The sequence below is a fragment of the Oryx dammah genome, unplaced genomic scaffold (genome assembly GCF_014754425.2).
Source record: "Oryx dammah isolate SB20612 unplaced genomic scaffold, SCBI_Odam_1.1 HiC_scaffold_18, whole genome shotgun sequence".
NCBI classification, from domain to species: domain Eukaryota; kingdom Metazoa; phylum Chordata; class Mammalia; order Artiodactyla; family Bovidae; genus Oryx; species Oryx dammah.
The window spans coordinates 69,150,383-69,175,513 of NW_024070202.1; the positions used below are offsets into that span (position 1 = coordinate 69,150,383).

General features: G+C 51.4%; 2 protein-coding genes and 1 long non-coding RNA gene across 5 annotated transcripts in view; 2 read left to right on the forward strand and 1 right to left on the reverse strand.

The window, feature by feature from the left end:
- Nucleotides 1-5,113, forward strand: part of HOXA13 (homeobox A13) — a 5,649-nt gene extending 536 nt beyond the window's left edge. The window contains exons 2-3 of the mRNA XM_040259879.1: nucleotides 20-675; nucleotides 1,396-5,113. Coding sequence (XP_040115813.1) covers nucleotides 20-675; nucleotides 1,396-1,640 — 901 coding nt within the window. The 3' untranslated portion in view covers nucleotides 1,641-5,113. The remainder of the gene's footprint in view (nucleotides 1-19; nucleotides 676-1,395) is intronic.
- A 5,577-nt stretch (nucleotides 5,114-10,690) lies between these two features.
- On the reverse strand, nucleotides 10,691-20,571 carry LOC120877435. Of its 3 annotated transcripts, none has more exons than XR_005724334.1 (2): nucleotides 20,251-20,571; nucleotides 10,691-11,422 (listed from the first exon to the last, which is right to left on the reverse strand). It is a non-coding gene; the product is annotated as an uncharacterized LOC120877435 (long non-coding RNA). The 3 variants fall into 3 exon arrangements; XR_005724336.1 differs by lacking the exon at nucleotides 20,251-20,571 and adding an exon at nucleotides 14,840-14,918; XR_005724335.1 differs by lacking the exon at nucleotides 20,251-20,571 and adding an exon at nucleotides 14,316-14,538.
- On the forward strand, nucleotides 14,553-18,400 carry HOXA11 (homeobox A11). The gene is made up of 2 exons (XM_040259732.1): nucleotides 14,553-15,494; nucleotides 16,916-18,400. The coding sequence occupies exons 1-2, from the start codon at nucleotides 14,777-14,779 to the stop codon at nucleotides 17,146-17,148; spliced, it is 951 nt and encodes a 316-aa protein (XP_040115666.1). The 5' UTR covers nucleotides 14,553-14,776; the 3' UTR covers nucleotides 17,149-18,400.
- Nucleotides 20,572-25,131: the final 4,560 nt, after the last annotated feature.

Genomic DNA, 25,131 nt, shown 5'->3' on the forward strand with positions numbered 1-25,131 from the left:
CCGGGCATTACGGTGACAGAACGACGCTGCTGCAGTCTTGTGCGGCGCCCGGCGCCGCGGCCGCCTACAGCAGCGCGCCCGGGGAGGCGCCCCCGTCGGCCGCCGCCGCCGCTGCCGCCGCCGCCGCCGCTGCAGCGGCGGCGGCGGCGGCGTCGTCCTCAGGAGGACCGGGCCCCGCGGGCCCAGCAGGCGCCGAGGCCGCCAAGCAGTGTAGTCCCTGCTCGGCGGCGGCGCAGAGCTCGTCGGGGCCCGCAGCGCTGCCCTACGGCTATTTCGGCAGCGGCTACTATCCTTGCGCGCGCATGGGCCCGCACCCCAACGCCATCAAGTCGTGCGCGCAGCCCGCCTCGGCCGCCGCCGCCGCTGCCTTCGCGGACAAGTACATGGACACCGCCGGCCCCGCGGCCGAGGAGTTCAGCTCCCGCGCTAAGGAGTTCGCCTTCTACCACCAGGGCTACGCACCCGGGCCTTACCACCACCACCAGCCCGTGCCTGGCTACCTGGATATGCCGGTGGTGCCGGGCCTCGGGGGCCCCGGCGAGTCGCGCCACGAGCCCCTGGGTCTTCCCATGGAAAGCTACCAGCCCTGGGCGCTGCCCAACGGCTGGAACGGCCAAATGTACTGCCCCAAAGAGCAGGCGCAGCCTCCCCACCTCTGGAAGTCCACTCTGCCCGGTAAATGGCGCCCCCTTCTCAGCCCCGGTCCTCCGGTTCCGCCCCAGCTTCTCCTCCGCTCGCTCCTTGGTCACCCTCGTGCCCCTCTGCTCTCTCCCTGGCCTGTCCTAGTGGTGCTGCACCCCTAGGAGCCCGACCCTGGCAGGCTGGCTCTGCCCTCACTGCCCTGGAGTTGGGCTGGTCCTGGCTCTCCCTGGGTGAGGGATGGCTGGGAAGAAGCTCGTGCGGACCCTCGCTGGCTTCCTTCGCCTTCTGCGCTCCGCCCTCGCCAGCCCCTGACATGGACTTTAAGGATGGGAAATTGACCTGGAAATGGTTTATCAAATTGCCCGTATTCATTCTCTCAAAAGTGTCTTCAGTGTAGAAGCATCAAGTGTTGGGGCTTTGGCGATATAGAAAGGAATCAGGAATGGAAGTATTGTCCCCTGAGCCTGGAGGCTAAGATTTGAGCCGCTGGGCCAGGAGATCAAGCGAAGCCCCGCTGCTGTGCGGGCAGAGTGGCCCAGGCTGGGGTAGTAATTGGATCTCGGCGATTTCATTTCAGTACAGAACTTCCCACCCTCCCCACTGACCCTCCAGGTTTTGGCAGAAGGGCTGGATTGTACAGCGGGTGGCAAAGGGCAGCCGGGCGCTGCAAGGCGGTGGCTCAGAGAGAGCTGTCGCCTGTGTCCTGGCCTGGATCCGATCCCTCTTTAACTTGCCTTCTTCCCTATCTTCCAGACGTGGTCTCGCATCCCTCAGACGCCAGCTCCTACAGGCGGGGGAGAAAGAAGCGCGTCCCTTACACCAAAGTGCAATTAAAAGAACTCGAACGGGAATACGCTACAAACAAATTCATTACCAAGGACAAACGGAGGCGGATATCAGCCACGACGAATCTCTCGGAGCGACAGGTTACAATCTGGTTCCAGAACAGAAGGGTCAAAGAGAAAAAAGTTATCAACAAACTCAAGACCACTAGTTAATGGATTAAAAGTGGAGCTAGAGAGCAACTTGAAGAAATTCTTCAGAACTCGTTGCTTTGCCCAGATAATGGTTATAATGCTAATAATAATTGAAGAATGGGAAAGAGAAAGAGAGAGACACTGGCATTTTGCTTTTCTAAGGGGGATCTCTTTCTCCTGTGGAATCTACAACTCTTTTAAAACTTAAAGAAATGGTAAAGACTGCCAGTTCTCCCGCCAACTCCGACAGACCATTAAATGACAAACTCTAGAGTCAAACATCAGCCCCCCAAATACGCAATTTCAGATAAGTTTACCCTTTTACTGAAATCTTGTAAGTATTTATGTGACCGTTATATGTTAGGACACTATGTTATGTGATAATGATCAGTGACCGGAAAGTTGGTTACAAGTGCAACAGGCTGTTGTAAACATCTGCTTGTCTTCTGGGTCACCATTACCATCCCCTTTGCATGTTAAGTGACTGCTCAGGTAAATCTTAGTGAAATTCCTACCGTTGTTGTATATTCTGCAAAACACGTCATGTATAGATTTAGAAAGGAAAGGAGAAGAAGGTACTGAAATAATGATCTTGGACTATTTACTATGAAGGGGCAAAGGGAGAGAAAGCTCTTCCGAGGATCGTTTGTCTTGGGAGTAAATACAACCATCGGAGTGAGCCTTTGAGGCCATAGGAGAACCCCGGGTTGGGAATGTCCTTCTGATAATAATTTTTAATTGCTTATGACAAGGTTTTTTTTTTGTGGCATTTGGACAATATTTTCTGCCCCAATATAATCTACTTTTCAAAGCATTTGATACATTTAAAAATATTTAAAGCATCAGATAATTCACAGAATTCACTTTATGTCAGATCTTCTGAGAGGTCCCACCCTAACATGGTGGCCTTTGGTTTGAATACAATTAATTTTTCACATAAATTGATTGATATTTCCCAATATTTACAAACATTGGCTAGAGAAATATTTTGTTTTTATTTTTAGAAAACTCAAAACGGAAATCCATTCCCCTAAAACATTTAGATGTTTACATTCTATATTTTTGATCTGTTAAGGGATTAGTATTTTTTCCTTGTTTATTGTGTTATGAGACTGCATTAGAAAGTTTTGGGGTTCATCTTCACAGCACATTTTTAATCAAGCAGTTATTTCAACCAGCACATTCATTTTGTTCATATTCACTATAAAATGCTATCTTGTAAATAAAGACATTCAGCACACTGTGAAAATGTATTTGTGCACCTGCTTTTCAAATATTTCTACTAAAAATAATAGTTTTTAAAAAGCCTTAGACCTGTAGATAGTTGATATAGTGGTATTAATTATGTTAATAAAATAGACACTGTCATTAAAATCTGAAGGAAATAGTCATTATTTTTCTATGCTAAACATGCACTTCACAGAAAGAAAAGGAGCCGGTGGTTTGTCCTATACAAACCAAGGACCATTCTTTTCTATTATTATTCAGCTTTTTTTTTGCTACAAATTTTTTAAGCAAAGGGAGAAATCCCTCACAACTAAAATCCTAAAAATTTAGATAAGTGCTTTAAGAAGGTTAAAGTGTCAGGTATTCTGAAAAGAAGAGAAAAGAAAGGAGGAGGAGATAGTATAAATTCCCAGGCTCCCTGTGGAAAATGAAAACCAGTTGTTTAGTATCAGTGATGCCCAGGCTGTCGTATTTTAAAATCTGCTGTTGGGTCTGCATGTGTCTGAAAGGGCAGGTTTTGATATTTGTTGAAATGACAGGACTAGGAAAGGCCTTAAACCTTGACCTTGATGAAAAAAGACAATTTGTGACCTTGACTTTTGACAGCTCATGAATTGGCCTCAGCTGGATTAGTAGATCAAGGGCGCCACCTCGCGTTGACAAGCTTCCTTGTAATTCTTCAGCTTCAAGGGAATCAAAAGGTCTTACCTCCTTGACTCCTAGTTTTAGAGATTTAGTACTCATTTCTTTGGCACCAGATGGAGCAAATTTGAATATATGTAAGTTATACATGTGCCTGTATATATGTGAATATATATCATATGTGTATACATGTATACATTTGCATATTACTGCTTGTGTGTGCTTGTATATATACTTGTAGAATCTGTACAGATAGAGAATCGTTAATTACTGATGCCCTAAGATGGTGTAATTTAAGGTGATTTGAATGTTGAGGTCCAAAATGTACCTTACATGATGAAGTTTTGCTCCTTTTCTTTAATGGCCAAGTTTGATTTGTATTCATAGCAGCTTCCCCTGCATCAGGTTTCTGCAGATCTGCTTTAAAGCTGTACATTTTTGTTACAGTCTAAGAGGTGTTCTTAAATAACCTTTCTTTCTTGGCCCTCACCCTCCAAGGTGGTCTACTATCCTAACTAGAGCTGTAAGGGATCTATACGGTAAATAAAAAGTTTCAGATGCCTTGCTAACTCTAGAGCTCTAGAGTTACATTTCAGAAATTCAAAGAAACTCACCTCTTAAGAGGTCAGTATGGAGAGCTTAAAGATCTCATATCTATAAAATGACCATAATATGGATGCAGGAGGAGAGTTATCCTGGATAGCTCCGAGTCGAGTGCTGTGCCTGGGTGGTGTGCAATCTTATACTGATGTTTTCTAAGCTGCCATTTGATTTATGGAAGAAATATATACATTTAATATTAACAACCACCATCAAAACTATACTGGCAATAACAATCATATGTACTACTTATTGACCCCTAATGACACATTGGATGCCGTGTTTAGAGTCATAACTAATACATATGTATGTTTCTATATTTAATATACATATAAGGTGATGTTTTTGTCAAAAACATGCTATGCTGTGCATATATGCATTGAAATGTTGGTGGAACCAAGATCTTTAGAATGCAAAATTTTGAGATGAGGTGAATTTTATCTTTATGTTAAGACGAAAGTAATTGTGAACCGAGTAATCTTATTCATCATTTTATGGAAAATAATATCAGTTGACAACAAATTAGGCTGACGCTGACAGAAACTTCTCCAACCTGAAGACTTAGAACTCTTTTATAGATGGAAAATTATAGAAAGAATCTCTAAAGCTGTCTAAAAACAGCATGGTCTTAAAACGCACACATGGAATGGTCTTGTGAAGTGCAATCAAGGTTTGCTGCCCTGAGGATTTTCACTCCACTTGTGGAAACAAATGAAAATGGTGCTTCAAATCAACCTCCCCACATCTTGTTCTACACCACTCCATTTCTAAATGAGCTGCCACCAAGGCAAAGTAACAACTTTCTCCCAAAATGTTTAAAGTGGTGGAAAATCCCCTCAAAGCTGGATCAAACTGTGTGTTTACGAACAGCTCCAAAGGGGACTCTTCTGTTGATGGGGGATATTTTTCTTTAGATCTAAGAAATATTCTGAGCCTCAAGCCAAGGAAGAAGGCCAACAGCAGCTCTGCAGCAGGAATACCACCCTTTTCACAAGCCATCGCCACTGCAGGAACTCTGGGTAAAGTAGTTTTCTTTTTTTTCTCCCTTCAGTTTTTGAAATTAATGACAGAAGATATTTCAGAGGTTGTTTTTCTCTTTCTCTCTCTTCTGAAACAGTTATTGATAATGTTGATTTTACCTTTTACTTAAAATTCTCATGGATCTACCGGATAACCTGAAGTAAGCATGGAGTGTGATGGTTCCCTAATACCCAAATACCAATTAATCTAAACCTTTAGAAAATAGACATCCAGGAGGGTGCCAGCCGCCATATGGGAATAATAATGCCAGACACTGGGATAGTGTTGTTGAATCCCTGATTCAAGTATATTTTTTTTCCCCAAAAGGGATACACTTTCAGAGTAAGAAATTATAATATGGAAACAACTAGACACCATTTCCATCTATCAAATTAACAATGATTTTTAATCCTGTAATGGACTGTCATGTTACCATTTTTTTTAATTGTAAATATGGGACTTTAAAAAAACTACTCTTTCCATCTGCTCTTAATACTGTCAAATTTATTAAGGTATTTTAAGTGGATGATTGTAAAATGCCACTTTGCATTTCACTACTATTTATGCCTGATACAGAGCTTAAGCCATCTATTTAAACTGGTGGTTTTTTTTTTTTTAACAGAAAACTAAAAATTTCAAGAAAGGGTGAGAAAATTATTCTTTTTAAAAATTCGACCTATTTGAGATATTTTCTTAAAACTTCGTGAGGCAGTGAAATTCAGCTGAGGATGATAACATATGTGTGCAGGTAGCTAATGACAGATTTCACCGTATATGTGCGGATTACATCCTGCTGAGTGTGTTTGGAGGGTTTGGTGAGGATGCGGGTTCTCGCTCCCGTCTGCGAATTCCCGAGTTTCTTTCGTAGCGGAGACGGAGCTTGCCCGGGACTGCTAAGCGCCAGACCGGGTGGGTTCAGAGGCGCCCTTCCGGATTTGCGAACTTCTATGGAGGAGACGCTAGGGGCTCGCTGATTTATGCGCATTCCTTTAAAGTTGATCGAATGCGTGTCAGCAGCCCAAGACCTGGAGAATCAGAGAAATGTGCAGCGAGTTGCTCACATCCCATTTTTCATAAGCAGAGATGTAACGTTATCCAAGAGGCCTGGGGAGATTTATGCTTCGGTTTAGGACACGCACACAATAATTAAGTTCTCATCCGCCAGGCCGCCGTGTAAATAACAGCCGGCTTCATTCTTTATGAAAATACCCACTTACTGATCGGCTGTTCCAATCCTAGCGCATCTACCTAGAGCCCGACCAATGTCTGAAAGGTGTTTGCTGTTTTTTAATTTGATTTTCAAGGGAAGGAAAAAAAAAAAAAAAAAGAGGCTGGCACAGAAAAACTCCGTGGAAGCAGCCAAGGCCTCGACACAGTTGATTTCATTTCTGCCTGGCTCCGTCGCGCCGCTGAAGAGCTGGATCCACCGGGAAGCGGTCATCACGGCGAGGCCTTGGGGATGTGCGAACCTTGGCGGGCAGTCGCGCAGCGGCGCGGGGGCCGCTCCCTACCCCTCCCTCGGTGCAGGGACCGAGGACGCGCAGGAGAGGCGCCGCAGCGGACCCGGGAAGCCACCCGATGCCGCGCCCCTCGTGGGCCAAGGAGGCTCAGAATCCTCCGCGCGTCGCTAGGAACACTCTCCTCAAAATGGAGGCGCAAAGCTTCAGAGAGCCTGCCTCGCCCGGACGGCCAGTGGCCGGAGGGGGCGTGCAGTGGGACGCTAGCCGAGGTCCCGGCCCGGGCCCCCCAGTCCCGCGCGGCGCCCCGCAGCTGCAGGCTGACGTCACCGCCGCCCGCGCGGGCCTTCGCGGGTCTCGCTGGGCGTTATTTGATGCGGACAAACCGAGTCCAACGAAAGTCTTGGTGCGGGTCCCTCTTCTCCGCTCCCGCCCTTTCCTCCCCACGAGAATAATCGGGTATTTAATCTCTCCCGGTCTTAATTCTTGGCAGCGTGGAAGGTGGTTTGCAACGGGAAATAAAACTTGACAGGAGCATTTGCTCTAAAAGGGGTTCTGAGACCGGCTTAAAAGAAACTGTTTTTCTCCACCAAATACTTCCGCTTTCTGAGCCTCGGCCTGATGGGTGGGGTGGGATCCGAGGGAGCCCAGAGCGAGCCGGGCACGTTGCGGACCCAGGCGGCCTAATTCGGGTCTCCGCCCTGGGGCCGGAAAGCAAGCTCGGCCTCACTGCGCCCCGTGCCTCGGCCGCGCTGGACTCGGCTGTAGGTCCTAGGTCCGGGGCCGCCCGCAGTCCGAGGCCAGGACGGGGCGCATGGGAGGTTGGCACGCGCAGGGGCCCGGCTGGCATGCAGAGTAGTACCCTGGCTCTGGCTGAGGGCGGCTGGGGCTAAGGGAAAGAAGAGGGCGCTGGGGTGGGAGGCGGGGGGCGGGGGTGGGGGTTGGACTTAGACCGCTCGACTTAAGCTCCGAGCCTTTTGGCCCAGGGGAGATAGGGACAAGAGCTCGCGAAGGCGATGGAGAGACCACTGCTGAGGGCTTTGTTCTGGCTGCGGGTCTGCGGACAATGCACAAAATGGAGGGGGAAACCGGGTTGAGGGGCATGCGTGGGTGTCTGGGCTGCTATTGGGTGGGAGAAGTTGGAAACCTCAGAACCCCCCTCCTGGCAGCTTAGAGAGCGCTCTCCTCTCGCTCCAGAAAGGTCAGGTCCTCTGCGCCACCGCCGTCTCCACGGACAGGGCTGGTTGCCGCGAGAAGGCAGAGGACACGCAACCGGCCGGCTGCAAGCGGGTTCTGATAACCGGAGATCGCGGACTGGAGGCAGCCCTTTCCTGGTGACAAACTCCTTCGCCTCCAGCCATATTGAAGCGGAGTTCGCGCAGCCAGAGGTGGCCCAGGCTCTGTTCCCGTCGAGTCTCAAAGAACTGAGCCTGCGGAGGCCTAGCCGGGGTGAGAGGCAAAACCTGCAAGCTCAGTCGAGTGGATGCGGCTGGATCTGAGTTCTGACCTCTGGGAGAGAGGGAATCTGGCAGGGGCCTGCAGGCCCGGTGGGCGGAGAATAGGATGGGGAAGGAGCCTGCTGGGAGCCTCTCCTGAGGCCCCTGAGTCCAGGTCTCCCCCCTCAGTACAAGGCAGGCCTTTGGTGAGAACTTGCATGCGCCTCTTCTCCTGCCTAAAATATGGACCACGGAGTGAGGTGCACTCTGCCAAAGGTAAAACTCTCTGACTCCCAGCCCCACCCCCCACAATCCCTTCATTGTGCTGAAGAGGGGTGGGGGTCCCTTCCCTCTGCCTGCAGCAGGTCATGACTTCAGACCTAGTGGTCAGTCGCTTAAATCTGGTCCTCCTCTGAGCTTATTGCTCCAGATGAATCAAAGAGGCCGTGTAAATGACTGATTTTGTCTTTTTTTCACAGCATATAGAAAAGCAGGGCTTTATCCCTAGGGCTGCAAGTGTGGAGCAGGGTCTTCAGGGGACAGTAGGCAGAAGGATTGTCCGTGAATAGGTAGCATCACAGAACTATTAGGGCCCATGGGGGAGACTCCTAGGGCAGGGTTTGAGGAGTCAGGGGTTAGCTCTTCTCCAGCCTGGAATATGAGCCATGGATTCAGGCTGAGTAGAACCTAAGGGCCTGGGGGAGCTGCCCTCAGTGGTAGCTGCCCTCAGTGGTCGCTGAAGCTTGGGGTATAGGAGCTTCCTGTGAGCCACAGCGATCAAGACTAAGACATGCTCCAACCCCCACCCCAGGACCAGAGCTGGCCTTTGGGTTGAGCTGCCCTCTGCCTTTTGTCCTCTTTATTACAGATATACTTGGCTGGGGAAACCCCGTTTGGGGCAAAGTTGCAGGGAGAATGGAAGGCAGACACTGAGAACCAGGGCTTTGCCCTTCAGCCCCCACCCCCCTCATCTGTTCCCATTCAGTAGGGGAAAAAAAATCTTTAATGAGTCCACAACAATAAAATAAAGATAGTTCTCAAAGGAAGTAACTCTCTTTCTCCCATCACTTTGGGACACACTAAATAGTAACCAGATTGCTTGGTTGTCTGAGACCCCCTGCTAAACCTGATGCCTCAGTAGTCTCGGGAAGGATGTGGACTTCTTCAGATGTTTAAGGACCTTGGAGATTTAAACTGTGAGTCAAAAAAGAGTCAACTGTAAGTTCAAGTTCAAGGCATTACCTGTTCCTGTGCTTTAGGGAAGGGAGGAAGAGCTTGGGGGAAGGGGGAACAGGTGCCTCTCCCAGCCAAGGAGAGAAATTAACCCCAGCATCCTTAGTGACAGAAGGAGGTCTCGATATTTTATTGAAGCCTCAGTATCTCCTCTAGAGAGTGTCTTGAAATGTGATAAGTTGGCCATGATCTGCCAATAGACCATTTCCTAAGAACACATTCTAGATCTCCTGGGCTTTACCAAGAAAGACAGATAGATGTACCTCCAGGGTATCTCCCACTTGGACACAGAAAGCCCTCAAATGGGGACCTGGCCTCCAGCCCTGTGAAGGGCTTGATAGCCATTTTCATCCTGGGTCCTCCAGCTGGTTCTTGCACCTGTGTGCAGTGTGCAAGGGTTGCCACAGTCTTTGCTATGGTTTTCTAGAAACAGGTGTGACATTTGGGAACAGAGGATGGTAGGGGCTCAGATCAGAATTTAAAAAAAAAAAAAAGGTACCTTATGTGATCCACAAACAACCAGAGATCTTTGGGAGTGAATTTTGGTCTGTCAGGTGGGCCTTGCCCCCTCCCAGGCCAGCTGCCATCCAAGATTGCCAGGCCTAGAAAATCAGGAGTTGAGTTCCAAGAAGAGAAGAAGGGACTGTTGATGAGAGAGGGAGGGAGAGAAAAAGAGCCTGGTAGGGCCTTGAAATAGAATGTTCAGAAGAAGGAGGTGAGAGGTCCAATTCAGACCCCTGGTGGAAGCCTGAACTGGGAGAAGAATCAGGAACCTAACCAGCTTCCAGAGAAACTGTTTTCCGAACCAAGTGCCCTCCAGTGGCACATCAGCTCTGGCTCAGCGTAGGGGAAGTATCAGAAGAGGCAAGAGGCCACAGAAAGGGAGACTTGGCTGGAAAGGGGCAGGACGGGTGACTGGCAAGCAGGAGCTGCAGGGAGATAGAGACAGACACTGGTTAGGAAATGGAGTGAGCGGGAAGCCTGCTGTTGGCATTCATTTTAAGGGTTATGCACTGAGCAGTCTGAGGGCTGCAAGTGCAGGCGCTGAGACTTCGCATTCTCAGATTCAGGGACAATGAGCCGCTGCCAGAGTCCAAATCAGCCCCAAAGAGAGAAGGCAACATAGGAGCATGATCAGTTAGGGATGAGAAGCCCAGAGTCTGGAGGCACTCCCTGCCCCCCAGTTCTATCCTCCCTTGGAGTGAACAGTTGTTAGGCTGCCTATCAAGTGACGGTCCTTTCTGCTCATCTCCCTTGAATGACTATGCTGGAAATGACTCTCCGCCCTCCCACCACCACCAACACACATGCACACACAGGATAACTCCGGTGAAAAGGCTCACTTTGCCCTGATGCGCACTGACCATGCCAAGGTTACCCAGCCTGGGCACTGCCAGCAGGCACCCTCCGGCTGCTTCCCAGACCCCTCGGCTGCAAGAAGAAGGGGAGGCGGCAGTGCTGGGTAGATGCACCTGGACACACTTTATTCCCATATCCCGCCTGGGAAGAGGCGTGGAGTGGAGTGCAGAGCTCAAGAATCTCCGGCAAGGCGCACTCAGCCCGCCTGCCGAGGAAGGTTTGGGAGGCGTTGCAGAATCCCCCAACCCCTGACTTTTAGGGCCAAATCAAATGAAGTTTGGAAAGACTTGGTCTGCTCTGCTGAGCAAATCGCCTCGTTAGCCGTTTCCGCCTGACGAGGCTGGCTCGGGCGCCAGCCTTCTCCTGTCCGGGTGGCCATCTCCAAACGCTGCACTGGGAGCGACGGGCCGGCCCTGCTAGGGCTGCCTAGACCTTGAAGTTTGGAAAAACAAGAAGAGATTGAAATGGCTCCCTCCCTTCTCCGCAGACACACACGCACCGTCAGGCTGCCGCCACTTCCTGCCTTTGTTTTTCTTCCTCCAAAACATTTTTGGCCTCTCACATTAGCTGCCATGGGGCTCCGGGTTGACGATAAAAGGAAATACACGCTGAAGAGTGTTTTCTGGAGATGGTCCTGCACAGTGGAGCTTCTGAGAAAGAACAGCTCGTGGGAAATCAGTCTCCAGGGCCAATGTCACAGCCGTGCCCATCTTGGACTCCTCAAAAAAAAAAAAAAAAAATACAACTCGCACTTGGCCTTCCAGGGCGGGCTTATACCCCATCGGGTGTTCTCTTGAGCCGGGTGGGCTCAACTTGGCTGTTGGGCCTCCTGCAAAGTGGAAGAGTCAATTAGGCTCAGAGCAAAGTTAAAAACAAGGACCCAAAGCTCTGCCTCCCCAAGGTTTGGTCTGATCCTCAGAGCTGCTCCCACCTGCGAACACCGAACACCTCCCCCCCAAAAAAACATTCACAGGATGAGTATATTCCAGGCCAGAGGGGGAGAAGCAGGCAAAGCTGGGAACTGTGGGCAGCACTGGGGATCTCATCACCCCCTCCTGTCCTTGCTGAAGAACTAAAAAGCATTCACAGCTCCAGGCAGTTTCCCTTCTTCTGACATCAAAAGCTTTTATTCTCTACCATCTTCACAGCAGCGCCCCCATTTGCCCCCTTCCAGGCTGCAAGACCCTACCTGCACCCCGTTTCAGTTCTGCCAGTGGCTCCCAGAGCACCTTCCCTACCCCCGCCTCTCCTCGGGAATTTGCCTTTGTCTCTTGCAGACACCCATGGGATCCAGACTGACCAGCACCCTCTCAGCTCAGCTCTCAAGAAAGTGGGAGGCACTGGTTCTGTGGAAGAGAAGGTCCCTATACCGACCTTTCTGCGGTGACCCTCCCTCTCCCTGGCATCAAGGGGAAAACTGATCTAATTGGGAGAGGGGCTGTGTGCAGCCAGGGTTGATAGCCTGGCGTCCCCCGCAGCCACCGCAGCCGGTCTGCTCAGGCACAAGCTGAAGTTGACTGCCAACACTGCTATAAAACCCCAGGTCTGTCTAGAACTGTTTTCGGTTCTCCTAGACGCCCCCGGGCTCAATTATAGTCTTAAAAGCCCTAATACAAGTGCAAGAATTTGTTTGCCTTCACCCAGGGGCGGGGCAAGCCCCGCAGTGGTGGCGCCTTTGTTATGGCAAAGTCACTGAAACCCCTCAAGCATTCCTTTTGTTCGAGGGTCGGGGTGGCGGGGACTGGGTGGGCTGCTGGGAGAGAGTTGGAAAGAGCCAAAATCAGCCTGCGAATGACTTAAATACTGCTATTTGAAAACCTCTCCTTCTCCCTTTTATATTCAGTCTTCAAGAAAGAAATGCTGTAGAGAAATAAATATTTTGCCTTGTTGGTCTCCGATGGAAATAGAAATTATTATTATTATTTTTTTTTTTTTTTTGCTGCAGGGCAATCCTGCAACTGTGATCCCCAGCTTTAGGAGGTCTCAAGCTACCCTTCCCAAACGACCTTGTTTCCTACCAGACCTTCTCACTCACACCGATACTGCCCTCTGCACAAGCCTTTGTGGACAAATATGTCAAGCTGAAGATGCACAAATAATTTTAAGTTCAGCTCATGGATTCAAGGGGCATGGAAGTTCTTGCAGCAAATCCTGAATAAAGAGTTCATTAAACCAATGTGTCCCAGTAGTTTGATTTGTGATACGCAACCCCTGTAAAGGAGAGGGGTAGGAGCCACATAAACATGAATGCTAATAAATTAGTTTACTCCACTACAGAGTAATTACCCGATATTATTGATATTTACAGCGGGTATTCAAATGCAATGGTGGGCCATCATATGGAGAAAATACATAATGAGAAATTTCTTTTCCAGTGCAATACATGATTAGATTTGTTATTGAGTCAGTTACAGTCAGCTCAGCAATAAATAAATAAATCGATGTTGACACTTAAATACCAAAGATCTTAGAATTTATACTCTAAATCTCCCCAAGATATATAAATACCTTCAGCTATTTCCTGGATGGGGAAAGGGAAAAGGTTATCCTTTTTCATTTTTCAACTTTCCTTCAGCGGCATCCAGCTCCTTCCAAGAAGATAGGTGTGGGGAGGCCTCAGAGCCGGGCCCCTCCCAGCTCCTGGCCCTGCCTGGCTGCTCTATGCCCTCCTCTTCTGCTTCTCCCAAATATTGTTCATTCAGTCCTGAAGGATGGCAAGCAGTTTTCACCATCTCAAGTTTCTGTCTTTCCTCTTCCCAAGAAAACCTAGACTCATCCTAGCCGCCATGACCTCTGTATCTTTAGTTCAGACCTAGCGTTTTCAAAGCGTTCTTTTCATCCAAGGTGCTGGGAGTTTCGGAAGGACATCTCTTTTCTTTGGCATTGTGTCCCTTCCGTGGGATGAGTAGCAGAAAGGCCTCGGTCCTTTTGAGTTTCTGCCCTGCACATCCCTGGCCCTCAAGCTTTGCAGAGGAAAGGAGGCGCGTTACCTCTTTCTCAGCCACGGCTCCCGGGCCCTCGCCCCCTGCTCATTGCCCCCTACTCTCCCTGCAGCTCTGGAGCTCAGATGTGGGCTCCGGGAAGGTGCAGCATACCCAGGAGTAGTCTCCTCGGATGTCAGCGCCTGTGAAGCCGCCCAAGGCTCGCCTCAACCGCATGGTTTCCCGAGTCCTCAGCTCCGGAAGACCCGGCGGGCGGATCAGTGCGCAGCGGCGCAGCCCCCGCGTCTCTGGCTCTGTTGAGTCCCTCCGAACCCCGGCAGACAGCGAGAAGGAGCGGGTTTCTCCAAGGTCAGGGCGTGGGGGTGAGGAGGCCGGCAGGGAGAATGAAAGGGAGGTGGATCCCGGGTGAGACGAAGGCCCTTCCGGGACCTGCGGATCCCTGACAAACCGCGGGGGAAGCCGCCCTGGTTGTTGGTGGTTTAGGGACGGAAGGCACTAAAGCGCTTCGGAAGTGACCATGAATGCGAGCGTGTAATCAAGTCACCGTGCAAATCGGGCAAGCCACGAGGCAGTCACGTCCACGGCTGCGAACCCTGGCCCCGAAGGGGGTCCAACCAGGATCGGAGGCAGAGGTGGTTTCCAGAGCAAGCCTGTGGGAGGGGGACAGCGCAGAAGGAGGTGCGAACGCGAGCCTCCAGGCGGATAGATTCCAAGACCACGCACGGGCCACGCAGCGACGAGCTCCCACCCGGCCACCCCCCAGCCTATGGCATCCCTCACCCGGGGAGAGGTGGGTGGCAGTTGAGCTCTCTCACCGCCCTCGGCGCACTCAAGGGCCAGCACCGTGCAGCTGAGCACAAGCAATTGGCACGGGGTAGCACCCAGCCTCGCTGCGCGCCGGGAGGCCCCCCAGCCAACATGAGTTACACCGGCGATTACGTGCTTTCGGTGAGAACACCGAGTGACGATCTGTTGCTTCCCCTGAGGTGGCTACAAAGAAAGGAAGCCGGGGAGGGAGGGGGGGCGAAAAGGAAAGGGGAAAAAAAAAAAAACGGACTCGCTCGCAGCTTGTCAATTTCAACATCGGGTCACATGACCAGCACCTCCCTGCTAAGGATGGGGATAGATTTCCACGTCAGCTTACGTCTCCAAATTTCTACTTCACGGATCCGCTTCAAAGAGGCAGCTGCAGTGGAGAATCATGTTAAGCTCGGCTACTGCGGAGAGCCCAAGGTAGCCCAATGATGGATTTTGATGAGCGTGGTCCCTGCTCCTCTAACATGTATTTGCCAAGTTGTACTTACTACGTCTCGGGTCCAGATTTCTCCAGCCTCCCTTCTTTTCTACCCCAGACCCCGTCTTCGCGCCCAATGACATACTCCTACTCTTCCAACCTGCCCCAGGTCCAACCCGTGCGCGAAGTGACCTTCAGAGAATACGCCATTGAGCCCGCCACTAAATGGCACCCCCGCGGCAATCTGGCCCACTGCTACTCCGCGGAGGAGCTCGTGCACAGAGACTGCCTGCAGGCGCCCAGCGCGGCCGGCGTGCCTGGCGACGTGCTGGCCAAGAGCTCGGCCAACGTCTACCACCACCCCACCCCCGCCGTCTCGTCCAATTTCTATAGCACCGTGGGCAGGAACGGCGTCCTGCCGCAGGCTTTCGACCAGTTTTTCGAGACGGCCTACGGCACCCCGGAAAACCTCGCCTCCTCCGACTACCCCGGGGACAAGAGCGCCGAGAAGGGGCCCCCGGCGGCCGCGGCGACCTCCGCGGCGGCGGCGGCGGCGGCGGCAGCGGCCACGGGCACGCCGGCAACTTCAAGTTCGGACAGCGGCGCCGGCGGCTGCCGGGAGGCGGCGGCGGCGGCGGAGGAAAAGGAGCGGCGGCGGCGCCCCGAGAGCAGCAGCAGCCCCGAGTCGTCTTCCGGCCACACTGAGGACAAGGCCGGCGGCTCCAGTACGTATAAAAGGCAGCGCGCCCTGCGCTTTATGAAAGGGGAGTTGGAAATCTAGCGCAGCACCGCTGTTAAATTTTTATATGCTGTTTTATAAGCATATAAGGTTTATGAAGGGCCTTTAGGTTTCCCCCCAACAAAACTTTGTTATAAAAGGCGGGATCACGTGGCGAGTGCTGAAATTGGCCGTGAAATACCCACCGGCCAAGGCATGCCTGCAAAAAAAAAAAAAAAACAAAACACAAAAAACCTCCCTTTTCCCCTTTTTTTCCCTTCTCGGCTCCCAAGCCTAGCAGCTCGACCCCGCTCGGGGCCAGCTCGGGGCTGGGGAGCCGGAGGTGGGCGCCTGTAAATTCTCCTTGCAAGGGTTCGGGAGCCTTTGATAGCGAGGTAATCCGGAGATTTTTATAAAAGCCATGTGTTGCGCCGGGACTCCAGTCCCGGCCGGGATTCAAAGGCATCGCTGTTTAACGATGGCGCTAGGAGCGTGTTTAACAGATAAAATAGCCCGCTTAGCTCGAGCAATATATTAAAAGAAACAAATTAACCCAAAGTTGGCCTTTTTGTCCAAAGGAAGCCATTTTCCTTGGGCGCAGTGGCAATTACGTGTGCTGCCTTCTGTCCGACTGCATGTTACAATTGTTATTCAATCTGTCAAAAGCGGACTTTTTCTTTACTTCTGGTGGCGTTTTATTGAAAGGGGTGCAAGTCGAGCCTGCCCGCAGCTCTGGGAAACCCCTCTGTCCTCCAGCCTATCGGGGACAGCGCCCCAGCCCTGCCAGAGCACCAGGATGGCTGGGTGGCCTTGGTCCTTAGGGAAGGCCCGGGGTAGGGGGCTTCCGCTACCCCCTCCCCAACCCGCGGAAGCCAGGGGGCTGGCCGGGGAGGCAGGAGCTGATGGCCAGGACTTAAGCTGACAAAGACCCGGCAGCTGCCCCCAGATGTTAACGAGGGCCGAATCCCGCCGTAGCCGGTAAAGTCTGGGGCTGGGGCCGCCTTTACTGCCTCGGGACTCGGCCGCCCAGGTGCTGGAAGGTGAAATGGTCGTGGGCGGCTGTTTGTTTAGTCTGGCCGGGCTGGAGGCAGCCGGCAACCCCCCACTCGCTGCTTTGAAAGCGGTTTCCGCGGCACTAACTCGCCTGTTGCAGTGAGGAACCCTCCTTTCTGCTCCGGAGCAGAGTAAGCAGCTTCCCTGGGGGCCTATCTAAGGAGCTGGCTTTTATCCGGAGCTGAGCCTCCTCCCGCAGCCTTTCCCCCAGCCGGCAGTAAGAGCCTGAAGGCAGGGACCTAGTTGGGGGACCTTGCTTGGGCTTGCGGCAGGGCTTCCATTCCCTGAGGCCACCCCTTTCCCTTCACTTGGAGCCCTGGGATGGATTGCAACCGTCACACCTGGCTCACTCCCTGCCTCTTTCGGCCTTCACAGGTGGCCAACGAACCCGAAAGAAGCGCTGCCCCTACACCAAGTACCAGATCCGGGAGCTAGAGCGCGAGTTCTTCTTCAGTGTGTACATCAACAAAGAGAAACGTCTTCAACTATCCCGCATGCTCAACCTCACTGACCGTCAGGTCAAAATTTGGTTTCAGAACAGAAGAATGAAGGAAAAAAAAATTAACAGAGACCGTTTACAGTACTACTCGGCCAATCCGCTTCTCTAAAGGCTCCAGCCAGCTGGACCTGGGTGGGGGGTTTCATACACGGGAGATTATATGCAGATTTTGCCCTTGACAAGGTCAAGGCACGTGGTGACTTTTCAAGAAAGGAGATGTGCAAGAGAGAAAAGGCAATACACGGAGACAGCCTGGAAGGAGGCCACCGGCTGATGGTTAAGATTTCTAATGATACTTGGGTTCAGAGAGTTGTGCATCAAGGAGAATGAATGGTTTGGGGCCTCTGGTGGTTCACCTTTGGAGACTGCTAGAGCTATGGGCTGGGTGTGGTCTCCATCAGGGACTGGGCCCCCTTCCCGGCCCCCCAGGGAAAATGATCCCAACCCAGGACCCTCCACATGGAGCCTGGTCACCTCTAGGACCCCTGTGTCAAGATCGCCAAAGCCAATTCAGTTTGGGAAAAGGAGAAGAAGGAAAGGGGAGGATTCCTAGATGTCTGGATTGGGGCTGCTTTCCAAAGCTAATGTGAAAGATGACTGGATTAAGAGGTCGATGCAAGGTGGGAGAGAGCTGTTGATCCTTGAGGGGAAAACTAATCTACCATCCCAGGTGGCATCACGGGCTCTCCACTCTTCCTAGCCACTCACCGAACTGTCCTAGGCCCGAGCTTCTAGCAGTTGACTGCCTTCTGCAACCCACCTAGTTTTTCCTACCGACGAGGGTCTTCGTCTGGCCTGCCACTTTAGGCCTAAAGCCTGGTGGCAGAGCAGACCATTCCCTGAGGTGGAAGACATCAAAAAGCTTAGAGGCTGCACCCAGGCCGCTGGCCCCCGGATCCCTGCAGGAAATGCCTGTGGAGTGCGGCAATTTGGCAAAGTCTATGCCACACTTAATTCAAGCTTGGATTTGCTCAGTGAAGCGGTGGGCCTGGCCAGCAAGCCCCAGCTATAAGGGGCTTGAGTCTCCCAAACACCCAGTTTCCACGCCACACTCTGCCCTTCACCACCCCAGAACTGAGCTTGGAAGCTTTCGGTGACCTTCCAAGAGCTCAAGAGTGATTTGGAATTATTTTAAAAGATAAATATTATATTATATATATATATTTCCCTGCAAGAACCAAAGTGAATTTTAAAAGATGCAATGTAGAGGGGGGGGGGAAAGATGATGAAGAGAATATTTAAAGGCTCTATCTGTTTACAGTGTTCCACGGTTAAACTCACTCACTGCTAAAAATATTTGAATGTACGCTTCATACAGGGATGGTGTTCAAAAGACTTGTAAATAAAGGAACCATAACCTATTTTGTTTGAATACTTTTTTTTTTTTTTTTTGCCATTAGTTGATTGCCTTTGGGGTATTGGAGGGGATGGGAAGGGTGTTGGGAATGGTCTTTTTAATTTTTTGCAATATTTGAAAAGCATTAGGGAGATACTCTGAGGTAGTTCAGCCAGTCAGGGTCTGGGGACCTCAGCTGAGAAAGGTAGACACCCTCCCATTAAATCTCCTCTGCCTCCCCATGTGAAGAAGCGTCTGGTGGCTCTGCGTGTAAAGAGAGTAATGCCCTGTCCTCCGTTCTAGCCCACCGCATAAGTCGCAGCATGTATATAGGCGACGGGGCACAAGGAAAATACTGTGGAAACTTGAGTATTGGGTCCTGGTGTGACATTCCTCTCCCTACTCGCCTTTTACTGCCAAATGTCACCCCCACCCCCCACCCCAGCACCACTATCTCCTTAGGAAAGAGGCAAGTTACTAGGCCCCTGAGGAGGTGGGGAGGTGGCTTATTCAGGGTTTAACTCCATTAGAAGCCAGGCTTAGGAAGTCAAGGTGAATGGCCAGGTCCTTTGGGGAAGTGGGGTCTCAAGAATGGGGTATCCCAGGGCCAGGAATATGGGGCTTCATCTCCTCAGACTGACCCAGCCCTGAGAGAAAGCCTTGGGACTTGAGGTGGCCAATGGGTCTGATCCCAGGCTGGGCTCACTCATCTCCAGACTAGAAGGCCTGAAATGGAAACTCTAGGGTGCCCTGGGGAGCCCTTCAGCAAGGGGGAGACTGGTCTGGGTACAAAGAGCAGACTCACAGGAGTATCTAAGGGAGCTTTCTCCCCAGCTCCCAGCTGAGGCTGCCTTTTCTCTTTGGGGAAAGAAAGATGCTGGTTTTCTTTGTTTCCTGCCTTTGAACTTCTGCCTTAAATTTGGACATCACCCATAACCTTGAGGGGCAGGGTGAAAGGCCAGTGCCTTTTGTTTGTCCACCCCACCCCCACCCTCCACCCTCCACCCCCCACCCCACCCACCCCCATTGCCCCCCACCCCACCCCACCCCACCCCACCCCACCCCACCCCACCCCACCCCATCCCATTCTCTCTCCCTAGCCACCCAGGCAGGATCAGACAGCAGCAGAGGGGATGGAATTTGGAGAGAGGCCCCAGACCCCAGACCCCCGCTTTGTTTATTTGTTTATGTGTTTGTCTAACTGGCGCGACTGGGGAAATCAAGCTCAAAGAGGAATGGGACAGACCCCGAGATGAATGTCTAGGTTGATAGACAGACACACAGAGGTGAACAAGGACTCTCCTGCCGGGGCAGGGAGGGAGCGGACAGGGAAGCCCAGGATTTAAGGAAAGACTTCCTTTGGGACGGTTAAAGATTAACGAAAGTCTCACAAGTTGCTAGGGAGAGTCTAGCCAGGAGGACTGTTCGAGGGCGGGCGGCAGCGAGCGGGCGCGGGTTTGATTTCTGAGCCCTATAAAAGCCCATACTCCGATGGCTGTGACAATGTGGTCGTAAACCCGTCCGGGGCCGGCCAATTTGCATATTTGGAATGCGCCGCTATAAACCCGGCTGGGGTTTTGCAGCAATTTCTTAGATGTAAAAATGAGATCTCTTTAGCAGCGGGCTGGGCACATTCTCTCCTTCATGTCTCTGCCTTGAGCCTGCTCTCCTCTCCCGGCTGCGAGCTGGAGTTCGGGCCGGGTCTAGGCACTCGGCCGCCACGAGATGGCGCACTTCCGATCAATGTCAAAGCCGCCGGGGAGCGGGGAACCCCAGCGCGATTCTTGGCCTTTGTTTGCTTCTGATACTAAGAGCAGCACGTTACCTTATTTCACTTGTCCCGCTCTCCTCTGTATCAAAAAAAGGGGGGCTCACCTTCAAGAAGTGGTTGGTGTTGTAATTTAAAGCAACGCGCCTTCTGTAGGCCTCGCAGGCGTCGCGGCGCGGAGAAGCTAGCTGTCCCTTGGCAGTGATTTCGGAAATGTGTCAAGGTAAGAGGCCCCAAGTTTAGCAATTTCAATCTGGCTGGGGCGGGAGCGGGGCCGGGTGTCTGAGCAGGGCTGGGGAAAGTGGCTGGGTGTGTGAGCTCTGGGGTGACGCTATAGGCGCTCAACCCACCCCACCCCCCTTCTCCCATCGCTCCCTAAGATTGGAAAGCAGGGGAGGCCCCACTGGAGAAGTTGACGGTGTTAACTCTCTGCGCCAGCATTTCACCTGAGGCGATCTTTAGATTTTGTAGAAATACTCAGAACGGGATGAACCAGGGATGGGGAGCATCCTCCTGGCTGTGCTGGCATACCGGCTTATGGTGGTTAAAAAAAAAAAAAAAAGAGGGGGTGAAAAAAAGGAGATGGCGGGACTGGGGAAAACAGAGTTTCTCCTCTAAACAATGAAGTGGTCAGCGACTGTGGTCACTGGGGCGGGCTTCCCTGGGGCACAAGTCAGGGAAGTAGCTGATTTCCTACTAGGTGCGTTCTCTAGGTTTGCCCAACAGACTGGAGGTAAACTTTGTTCCAAAAAAGGCCGATTCGGAGAAGTCGCATTATATTTTTGAGGCTGCCAGAGAAACCTGTGTTGCTTATTTGGACTGTACCGCTATAAACCTGGCTGGAGGTTTGTAGCAATTTTCTTAGATGTAAAAATGAGATATTTTGCATATTTTGCAAATGTGCAAAAATTGTATTGGTAAATATATTTTCCCAAGGCTGGAAGTGAGGATAAACTCTGATCAAACAATCTCTCCATCAGAGTTATCATAAAACAAGTTTAAAATAATCATGTCACTTACATTTCGGAAGCCAAACTCAAATTCCCTCTTTTTCTATATTTAAATTTTTTATTCCAGTGTGTTTTTATTAGTTTCTTGAAATGGTTATTTTCTTTTTACAAATATACCGTGCATGGGTTAGTGGGGTGGGGGGAATCTCAGAGAAAGTAGATGCTGCCCTATATGAGTGTATAATTTTGCCGATCACAGTCACCAGTCTTTGTTGAGTATGGTCTCTCAAACTGTGCCAGAATAAAGCAAGGAGTGGGCGTCCACACAGTGCTCTTTGCAGCCTGAGCGTTTCCTAATATCGCTTCCAGGCCAGAGGCAGTTTATGATGGACAAAACTGAGGATACTGCAATTGAGGGGTGTATGTGAGGCATGTACGAAAAAAGTCTCCAACACTTCCCCCATCAGGAGAGAAGGGCCAGTTCAGTGGTTGGATTTAAAAACAACTTTTAAGCAGGTTGTTTAGGGATAGACTGACTCTAAGAAGACACATCAAATACTGTATCCCTGAAAATGCTGACATTCTTAAAGACGAATGGGAGAATCAGGTCTTTGCTCCTTCCAAAATTTAAACTATGTGGTAAATACATGAATTGAAAAAGTCCAGAATTTTTGTTAAAGCCGAATATGTCAAAGTAGCATTTATTTTCCCTCTCCGGGGCTGCATCTCCACTCCACAGCCGATCAGATAACACTGCGCCCAGAAAGCGCTGAGAGCAACCTCCAGATACGAATTGTTTACTGGCTATCTCAATCTCAATACCTGGTATTCTTTGTAAGAATTTTTTTTTTATAACAGTTTATTATTTCTCGTAGTTTGCAAGGGCCTACTCAGGAGAAGGAATGCACTATCTGTAAACTGCAGGGTAATTCTCAACAGAGGGCTTATTTCACTAGCCTGGCATTTACTTCAGCTCCATAGCTGAATGGGGTGTAATGAACCAGGTAGAAATGAGCAATATTTACTCCTAAATAAAATGTGGGCCCCGGCAACTGCACAGGCCTGGTTGAAGCAGGCAGACACTAGAGAGTTTTAGTCAAAGGCATTCTGACCACCAAGAGAGAAATTCAGCAGCTGGGAAAGAGTAGGAAAGAGAAAAAGGAGGCAAATGGGCGAGAGGGAGAGAATGTCCAGAAGCCGACCATTGAATTGCTTTTCTTAATTTCTTGGGGGTGGGGAACCCTGGGAAAGCTGAGATGATCAATAAATGGAATATTTTATTGAGGAAGCTAACACCTTGGTGTTACAGTCTGGGGAGTGTGGAGCCTTGGGGGTAGTCGGGGATGCTGGGAGCTCCGAGACTAACTCAGAAGGCAGCAGGCATTTGACTTGAGCTTCTGCTATGTGGATATCTTCTTGTCCAAACCAGCGGGCAAGCCAGTCTGTGTCCCAAGTGCACCCATAGGCTCTCCATTCACTCTCGCTCTCGGCTCAGCAGTAGAGGTAGAGTGGCAGACCTGGGCCAGAGAGAAGATCCCACACTGGCTTACTTATTCTGTTTTTTTTTTTTTTCCAAGCAAGAAACAGCACAACTCAACATCCCATTTGGCTTATTAGAAGGGGGAAAAAGATGCTAGGGAGAAACATCCAACTCTCCCCAAAGGTCCGTGAAGACTCAAGTGCCAATGCCATGGTCTGTGAGCTCACAGCCGGCTTTCCGCCTTCTCTGCTCTTCAGCTGCGGTGGCCTTCTCATAAGACACGGCATCAAAATGATATTTGTAACCTTGGTTGGAGTGTGCATGCTCTTGGATCCCATTTAGCCTAGAAGGCCATTTGGCCACCCTACAGAGCTCTGACTAGACAGGGCCTGAGCTGCCTACAGCCGGGAACCCAGCTTGTCTTACAAGTCAAACTAGCAGGGCTACTGAATTCCCACAAGGAAAAGGCTTTGGGGAGGGAGGGGGATGTCTGTGAATTCCCTGGAAATGACTGGGTCAAATTGTGGGAATGCACAGATTTGCATTTTTCATAGGGTAAGAGTCAGAACATGGCCTTAGATTTACCAAAGGGGGTCCAACTTTCAAAAATATTAAGAAAGACAAGCTTAGATCATTGTCTTTCACTTTATTTTATTTAGCCTCCACTATCGCGAGCATTTTTTCTCCTGTGGCCACTGGCCCTTCTGAACCTGTGGCCTGGGAAGATGCTTTTTGCATAATTTTAACTGAAAAAGCACCCAGTCCTGGCCCATTTGCCTGCTGGGGCTCATTCTTCTCAAGGGACCCTCTCCTATGCTCCGAACCTACTTCCCCCTGGGCAGAAATTTCCTGATAGGCATGAACTGTACTAAGGGGCAAAGCCCCCTTCTCAGCCAGTCCTTGGCTTTGTGGCATTTCCCAGTAGCACTGCTGAACACAACAATCCCAGTCAGTTTCACCCTCCTGACAAGCTGGGTAAGGACCAAGCCCATCTGGGGAAAGGTCCTAGGCTGCCTTACTCTGAAACTTCTGGTCCTCAAGTTCGTTGACCTCGTGGGCCTAGCCTGATGAAAATTTGCCTTGGCCTTGTGCGTTTGAGGCGTTTGAGCAATATGGAGAGCGAAGGACATTTCCTGATCTCGGCACCGAGCTCTCACTTGATTCGGCGGCGAAGCTACTGCCGCCTCAAAATCCTGTCGAATTGGAGCGAGTTGGCGCTCTCCTTTTCTACCTCTCTTTCCTCTCCCTCTGTCCTCTCCTCTTTTCCTTTCTTTCTCTTTCTGTTCCTCTCTTCTCTACCCCAGAGGCCCAGTCCGCGGAGCCGGTCTCCGCGGGGCGCAGAGGTAGAAGTGGCTGGAGCGCACCGCAAGCAGTGGCGCGGCCTCCGGGTGCTGCGCGCCGAGCGGAGCAGCCGCTGCCGGCAGAGACAGCAACTGCGTGCTTACATCTCAGAAGCCAGCGCCGGGGCTCTGCCCCCTGCTCTCCCGTACGCTCTCTCTGGGTCCTCTCAGGCTCGGCTTCCTCCTCCGACTGGGTTCATACTGGGAAGAACAAGGCCAAGTGCCTGGCAAACCACTCGGAATGCAAGGGTCTTTCCCCGCCGCTGCCCGCCGAGGCCTGAGCGGTCTGCTTCCCGGGATGCCGGCGTCAAGCCCGCAGCAGGGGCCGGAGCTGGCGGAGCGGGCAGGCCTGGGGCATCCTGGAGAGCTCTAGCCCTAGCCCTAGCCCGCAGGCCCGGGACAAGGCAGCGACCTCCTGGGCTCCCTGGATCCGGCCGGAAAAGGTCGCGTTTCCTGAGACATGTGTGAGGCCCACACTTGGGGGGTAGCGCCCTGGGCCGGCCCTTTCCAGTTCACCAAGAGCGCGGTCCCTACGACCAGGGAAGGAGAAGGCCTGGGTGTCTGTTGAGCAAAGGGCCTGGCCTCCGAACGCGCCTATAACTGGGCCACAAGCCCAACAAGGCCTCACAGGGAACGGATTTCCTCACCGCGGGCCTCGTTAAAATGCTCACACCACGGGCGTGAGGGCTGCCCCATCCGTGGGTTTGGAGGGGAGGGGGGAGAAGGGGAGGGGACAGAGGCAGGAGTGTGGTGACACTGGTTCTTGTAGCCTCCGCGTGCGAATGCCAAGCTAAAGGGAGAATTCGAGAATTGGGTGGCAGAGGTGTTGGTTGGCCTACCCCACCCAAGTTTCCCCCGCCGGGTCTTCCCCTCTGGGAAAGCCAAAGACCCTCAAGATCAACACTTCTTTCACTTCCCCACAAAAGGCTTATGAGCTTGGAGGCTGCAAGGGTGATGTGGCTGTGGGGTGCCTGGACCTGGCTCTGGCCTTGGAGTAAGGGTGGGGAAGTCTTTCAGCCAAAGCTGTCAGTCGCCTCGACCCCCCCCCCCCACTGATGCCAGCCCACCAAGGTTCACCAACAGGAGCTGCAGAGAAGGCAAGCCAGGTGAGCACACCATAGGCAAAGATCCTAACCGGATCAACCCAGGGGCGGAGGAGGAGTGGAGCGGGTTTGGGGCTGAGAGGCCAGGGGACTGCATTTTGGGGAAAGTTCGGTG

Coding starts and splice junctions, on each gene's coding strand:
- HOXA11 (XM_040259732.1), top strand. CDS start 14,777: ATGATGGATTTTGATGAGCGTGGTCCCTGCTCCTCTAACATGTATTTG. Junction 15,495..16,915: donor GGACAAGGCCGGCGGCTCCA/GTACGTATAAAA, acceptor CGGCCTTCACAG/GTGGCCAACGAACCCGAAAG.